The 7,209-nt window shown below is 43.0% G+C and overlaps 2 protein-coding genes across 3 annotated transcripts in view; one reads left to right on the plus strand and one right to left on the minus strand.

Annotated features, from left to right (window-relative positions):
- Positions 1–486: 486 nt before the first annotated feature.
- unc50 (unc-50 homolog (C. elegans)) lies at positions 487–5,482 on the plus strand. Of its 2 annotated transcripts, XM_062528517.1 has the most exons (7): positions 487–621; positions 1,864–2,147; positions 3,472–3,592; positions 4,380–4,519; positions 4,646–4,753; positions 4,889–5,039; positions 5,088–5,482. In XM_062528517.1, the coding sequence occupies exons 2-6, from the start codon at positions 1,868–1,870 to the stop codon at positions 5,023–5,025; spliced, it is 786 nt and encodes a 261-aa protein (XP_062384501.1). In that variant the 5' UTR covers positions 487–621; positions 1,864–1,867; the 3' UTR covers positions 5,026–5,039; positions 5,088–5,482. The 2 variants fall into 2 exon arrangements, with proteins under 2 accessions (XP_062384501.1, XP_062384500.1); XM_062528516.1 differs by having other exon boundaries at positions 4,889–5,482.
- A 1,067-nt stretch (positions 5,483–6,549) lies between these two features.
- The window catches only part of LOC134071713 (CRACD-like protein), a 3,626-nt gene continuing 2,966 nt past the window's right edge, over positions 6,550–7,209 (minus strand). Inside the window, exon 4 of the mRNA XM_062528548.1 lies at positions 6,550–6,769. Coding sequence (XP_062384532.1) covers positions 6,615–6,769 — 155 coding nt within the window. The 3' untranslated portion in view covers positions 6,550–6,614. The remainder of the gene's footprint in view (positions 6,770–7,209) is intronic.

A 7,209-nucleotide genomic window follows, 5' to 3' on the forward strand; every position in this document is an offset into this window, starting at 1 on the left:
TATATAAAAAAAGAATGGCCAATAAGACACTTTATCCATTTGTGTTACTTTCTGAACTGCAAAAGGAGATGGGTAGTGTGCACTTGTATTGAGATCTGTGTGCTGTTGCTGGAGTTATTGATGACCAATATTCAGAGTGTGAGCAAGTGGCTCTTGAGGACGGTGCAGGAACATGGGCCACACCATGCATGATAGTCCCCAGACACAGTGGGCCCCAGGTGGGCATATACACTAAATGCAGCATTAATTTGTAATTTAACAGAATGCCTAGAGGCCAGAATGCATTTTTGAAAAGGCTATTTTTAGCATATTGTTCCTGTATTATTCAGTCTTGAGTTAAACACAGCGCTTGGTTGGAAGCATAATGTTCAGTCTTGAGTTAAACACAGCACTTGCTGGTAAGAATATTGTTTTCATATAGCTAACAGTTAGTAACAGTGCACTTGATTTGGTCAGAGACTTCATACAGGAACTACAAGACCCAGTGTGCACTACAGGGTTTCCTACCGGATGTTGCTACGTGTTCAGTTTGAAGCAGGAAGTTCTAATTTGGTACTGACGAAGGTAGAAGGGGTGCTAACGTTATCAAGACTGCTGTCGGAGGGATAACCGGTCTTGCAGGTTGGTTATTTGGCTTAATAATTGTATTATTCGGTCTTTTGATTGGACTGCCATTCCCTCGGTGTCTTGTGAAGAGCCCCAATATATAGGAACTGTAAACGCAGATGTCAAACAACAACGTCAGTCTAACTGCTAGCCATAGCTAATAATAACTGACTAATAATAATCACTTACTGTTAACTTAAGGTTATATTGCCATCCAAGTTATGTCTCATAGTCTTATAGTATGAATGTTAACCTTTGCTAAACGTTAATAAATCCATAATAATAAACCCTAACCCAAGATAAAAGGTGGATAGCGGTAGAGCTAACGTACCTAGTAGGCTATCTGTTCTAAATAGCCACAGCCACAAGTTTGGATTCATGATAAAAGGTTCTGACCGTGACAAGGTGTGGTATCTGTGTTTATGGGATCGTTGACTAGCCACCTTATATGGCTTCGCATTTGATGAGCTTCCGACTGTTAAAGTTGTTCATCTCACACATGAGCGTTACCTTGCTGTTGGCCATGGAAACCTTCTTGACGTAACGTTAGACAGGTTCTCTAATTAGACTAGATGTCGAGGATAGAATTCTGATGTCAGCATTTGCTCCTTGACAGACATAAATGCCAGACCAACAACTTGACGTTAGTGTATGGAATGCTGCATACAGCTTTGTAGAACTCAGCACTTCAGTTAAGATGACAGCAAAGTCTTATAAGTCACCTCTTTGACTATATCAAGTGTTGTCAATCTGTGTGCTTACCCTCGCTGTAGCCTGGCTTTAGTATCACCAGACCCTCACTGTCGAGTGTGCAATCTCCAACATCCTCCCTGCGTCTAGTACTAGTAACATTAGTTTGAAAATGCAGTGGAATAAGTTGAATGCTGTTACCATCCAGGTTGTTAGTCAATCAAACTCATCACACTCAACATGTCTAATAAAATAAAGTTAAAAAGAAAGGAAAGGGAAAAAAGAAAAAAGTTTCCCATCCTAACGTTGGTCATTTATGTCATTCAAGGCTCATTCAAAAAGAAAACAAAACTCACAATCGTTTGTTACTGTAACCTTGACATGTAGAGAACGTAGTTCATAACGTGTTAGTCCTGATGAATGATGATGTGTGTGTGTGTGTGTGTGTCTTCAACCTCATCTCAATCGTTTGTTACTGTAACTTTGGCTTTTATCACAAACAAAAAATGTTTATTTTAATGTATGTAAGGCCTGATGAATATTGATATACTCACATCTGTCCTCCAGCAATATGTTGCCGACCACCTCCTACCCCCCTCAGAGCCATGGCAACGGTAGCCTGGGCTCCCGCGACGCCGTTCGCCACACGGCGGGGGCCAAGCGCTACAAGTACCTGCGGCGGCTGCTCCACTTCAAGCAGATGGACTTTGAGTTCGCCGTGTGGCAGATGCTCTACCTGTTCACGTCGCCGCAGAGGGTCTACCGCAACTTCCACTACCGCAAGCAGACCAAGGACCAGTGGGCGCGCGACGACCCGGCCTTCCTGGTCCTCCTCAGCGTCTGGCTCTGCGGTCAGTGTCTTCAATTTCTCCCTCGGGGATCAATAAAGTACTCGTTTCTCTTCACCATATATTGATTGCACCTGTTTATGTTTGTTTGCCTGAAACTGAAGAAGGGAGAACCCCGAAACGTCTATTCACAGGCAAAAATAAAGAGAAGATAAAGAGAAAACAAGTTATATGACTAGGAGTGCTGCACTCTCGCTTTCTTTGGATCAATAAAGTATCAATAAAGTATCTATCTATCTTGACCGCTGTGCTAGAGTTCCCAATCAGCCCAAGGGCCACGCACAGCCTGGTTAGGTGCAGGTTGATTGCAGGAACATATTTAAATAGCAGTAATAAGATCGCTCTACTGTCACACTGTTGACTTTACTCAATTTTATTCAGAGTGAACAACTCGTTTCGTATACAGCGTGCTCAGGTTTGCTCAGGTACCTCCTTGCTGGGGATAATCTGCATGGTATGATTGGTATGGAATGTAATTTGGCAGTTGTTACCATTTTTCTGTAAACTTGAAATGATAGCACGAGCTATTTGAACAGAAACATTTTACAGGCCTTGGCTTTGGGATCAGTTCCTGATATAGAAAAGTTTAAACCAAAATCTGAGATGGTGCAGCACCAGCCTTATCTAATTTGACACAGAATGATGGTCTATTTGAAACGTGCTGTTGTGTTGCATCATGTAGAGTAGATGATGGTTGTTGTCTAATCTCGGAGTTCAGCAGGTAGATGATGATACCATTTTTCTGTAAACTTGAAATGATATCAAGAGCTGAGAAACTGGCTGGGCTACTTCAAAAAGAGACTAAACCCAGAGATGACCGGAGCACTCAGATTACTTAAGAATTTAATTTTATTGTGGTGCACAATCGACTAACGTAGATGATGGCCAGCAGGTAGATGATGGCTGTAGTCTAAGCCCGGTGTTCAGCAGCTACAGTAGATGATGGCTGTTGTCTAATCTCGGTGTTCAGCAGGTCCAGTAGATGATGGCTGTAGTCTAATCTCGGTGTTCAGCAGCTACAGTAGATGATGGCTGTTGTCTAATCTCGGTGTTCAGCAGGTCCAGTAGATGATGGCTGTAGTCTAATCTCGGTGTTCAGCAGGTAGATGATGGCTGTTGTCTAATCTCGGTGTTCAGCAGGTAGATGATGGCTGTTGTCTAATCTCGGTGTTCAGCAGGTAGATGATGGCTGTTGTCTAATCTCGGTGTTCAGCAGGTAGATGATGGCTGTTGTCTAATCTCGGTGTTCAGCAGGTAGATTATGGCTGTTGTCTAATCTCCGTGTTCAGCAGGTGGATGACAGCTTGTTTGTGCTCCTGTTCTATAGTGTCCACCATCGGCTTCGGCCTCGTTCTGGACATGGGCTTCGTGGAGACGCTGAAGCTGCTTCTGTGGGTGGTGTTCATCGACTGCATTGGTGTTGGGCTACTCGTCTCCACCCTCATGTGGTGAGTTGGCAAGAACCAGGACGTATGAATTACTGTTTTATGCTGTTAAAATACAGTACATGGATTGCTGTTGTATACTGTTAAAAACAAAGTAGTACATACGGATTACTGTTTTATACTGTTAAAAAAAACCTGTATACGGATTACTGTTTTATACTGTTAAAAATTGAGATTACATTGGAGAAACGTTCATAAACCAGTTGGAGGTCACAAACTGTCCTGAGATCAGACAGTTGTGCCACTCTGGAGTTGTGGTGTCGTCTGATGCTTTGTGTTCTTTACATGATAAGATAGCATTCAGTTTGGCAACTTTTAACAGTGAAATACGCTTATGGCCGATATACTGTATTATCTTCAATGCTTTTTCTGTGTGTCTGCACATGATAAACTGCTCTTGTCTGTATTTGATTTGATGCTCTATTCAGAGTTTTACATGTAATGTTATTTTTATTATTATTATCAGTTTGTACTTCAGTTATCCTACTTAGAATTTGCTTTCCGATAATTTAATGAGACATAATCTTTTGCTGTGCTTGTTAGAGGGAGAGGGCCTAGCCTCAAGCATCTTGACATTATCAGAAAATATCGTCCTTTAGTAACTGTGCAGTAGAATATTAGTAGAATATGCTATTGTGCAATAGAACATTAGAATAAAATATGTGTTTGTGCAGTAGAATATTAAAATAGCATCAGTAATAATGGGTGCTGTTGTCCAGGGTGAATAGAATATGTGTTTGTGCAGTAGAATATTAAAATAGCATCATTAATAATGTGTGCTGTTGTCCAGGGTGATCACCAATAAGTACCTGATAAAGCATCCCAGTAAGGACTATGACGTGGAGTGGGGTTATGCCTTTGATGTCCACCTCAACGCCTTCTACCCTCTACTGGTCATCCTCCACTTCCTCCAGCTCTTCTTCATCAACCGTGAGTACGGAGCACACTGCACAACACAACACTGGACAACACACACTTCTGCAGTTGAGACGTCACTAGTGTGTCACTCTGAATGGTGTGTGTGTTTTGTTTTTGAATGTTTTTTCTCCCCCTCAGATATTGTGTTCATCAATTCTGATTGGTTCGTGGGTTATTTTGTGGGAAACACCATGTGGCTGATTGCCATTGGATATTATGTCTACATCACCTTTCTAGGATACAATGGTAAGGTGGTGTGTTATTTTTATAATAATAATAAAAATCATCTGAATTTAAAAGCTTCTCGTTAGTGCGAGGAAGTGTGCTCCGAGTGTGCCTCATGAGTGGTGTGTGTGTGTGTGTGTGTCCGTGTCCCCACAGCGTTGCCGTTTCTGAAGAACACGGTGGTGCTCCTCTACCCGTTCGCCGTGCTCGGCCTCCTCTACATCCTGTCCGTGTGTCTGGGCTGGAACTTCACCAAGGGCCTGTGCTGGTTCTACAAGTACCGGGTGCAGTAGGAGGGGCCCGGGGCCTGTGCTGGTTCTACAAGTACCGGGTGCAGTAGGAGGGGCCCCGGGGCTGCCCCAGGCCAAGCTGGGCCACTCAAAGACTCTCTAGTCCAGGGGACGTGCAGAAAGACCTGCTTTTGCTCTTTTTCTTTTTTGGAGAGGGCCTGTGTGTGCCGTGATTTTGTACATCGTGTAAATACTACTGTGGTTGTAGATACAAAGGTGAAAAAAGTGATGATGGATCGTTTATAAGATTTTTTTGGTTGTTTTTTTTAACTTGGCAAGAAGATGTTTCTGCTTGAGGAGAAGAAGGAGCAGAATGTCAGTTGTTGACTTGCGTTGGGTGACTTGCTTCTGATCAGGATGGGGCTGAGACAGCTTTCTGGTAATTCTTTTCCTCAGATTGTACATTCCCAATTGTCTATCACAGCACCTTCAATAAAAGGTTTCCTTTTTTTTTACAGTTGACTGTCTAGATCTCTGGTTAAAACTATTATTTTCTCTTGGATAAGCAAATTTCTTTATTTGCTGAAAGACTTCACATGGTTATTTTGTCCTGATGAATGTGTTTGTTTCGCTGCCACTAGAGGGTGCAAAAAACAACAAAACAAAGTAAACAAACAAATAAGAAACATCAGTATAGACCTCTGAAGTTCGCCTACAAAAAGGATCCAAAGCTTCCATCTTTGCCCATATAAGGAGATCTGGGAGTTAATTGAAGCTAACTGCCTATGGCAAGTTGCATGGTAAGTTAGCTCTGGGGTAGCAAAGATCAAAGTGTGCCGTCTTCACCTACCGAAGATCACAGTATCCACTAGACGGCAGTGGACAAAACTGTGTAGTGAAAAACGTCTGCATTTCCAATGTCATAATCCTTGCAAGAGTTTAACAGGTGCGATAATTGAAAACCCCCATGTTATTTTCCCATAGAAAAAATGTCAAGATATCGGATCTCCTTATTTGGGCAAAGATGGTGGCTTTTTTGTAGGCGAACTTCAGAGGTCTATTGCTGTTGACCAATGGCCTCCTTAAACAACTTTGACAAGATTTGGGAAATATTTTTTAAATATCTAGAGTCTTTGAACTAATGCCACCCATTCAAGCTCAGAAGACTCCAATTTTCAAGAATCTTTCCCAAATCTTGTCAAAGTTGTTTGGTGTAAGGACACCATTGATTGTTATGTTATGTTAGTTATGTTAAGTTAGTGTCGTTATCGGGCTAGAATTTCACAAACACTGCATCCCTAACTTTTAACTTCTACATGATCTGGTTAAATATAAAGTGCAGAGGATCATTATACTGTAATGTGTTTGTTCCTCAACTCCATAGTGAAATATCATTGCTGTGAAAACCTCTTCACAGCATTATTTCTTATCAGTTGCTTCTCTGCCAAGGTTGTCCTAACTACAGATCTGCAAGTGTGTTATGAACATGAAGACTTCCAGTGATTGAGAAAGGCATCATTTATTCTGGGTGAGGAGAAAGAGGGGCACCAGTGGGAGATGTACAGTAGAACTGGGTCATGGTGGTCATTATGCCTAAAGGAACTACAGGTCCAGTCACAGAGCAGTCTGCTCAGGGTGCCGGCAGTTGGTCTTCATAGTTGTGAGCGTCTGCGGTCAGTCGGGTCATTCCACGCTAAAGACTTCCTCTTGGCGAGCTCCATCCAAGATGGCTGACCCCGGGCGGACTGCTGTAGTGGCGGTGACGACGACGATGACGACTGTGACCCCGAACCGTCAGGACCTCCTGCTGTAGTACAACAGGACACACACACACATGCGCTCAGTCAACAGGACACACACACATGCGCTCAGTCAACAGGACACACACACATGCACTCAGTCAACAGGACACACACGCATGCGCTCCGTGAGCTGCAGTACAACAGGACACACACACACATGCGCTCAGTCAACAGGACACACACACACATGCGCGCAGTCAACAGGACACACACACACATGCGCTCCGTGAGCTGCAGTACAACAGGACACACACACATATGCACTCCATTGAGTTGTAGTACAACAGGACACACACACATGCGCTCTGTGAGCTGTGGTACAACAGGACACACACACATATGTGCTCCGTGAGCTGTGGAGTTTGGACCCTAACTTCTCATTCCCCTCCCAGCCAGATCAATCATTATCTAATCGTTTTAATATAACACTCTAACCCCCCATAAA

The sequence above is a fragment of the Sardina pilchardus genome, chromosome 23, assembly GCF_963854185.1.
Source record: "Sardina pilchardus chromosome 23, fSarPil1.1, whole genome shotgun sequence".
In the NCBI taxonomy this organism is placed as follows: Eukaryota; Metazoa; Chordata; class Actinopteri; order Clupeiformes; family Clupeidae; genus Sardina; species Sardina pilchardus.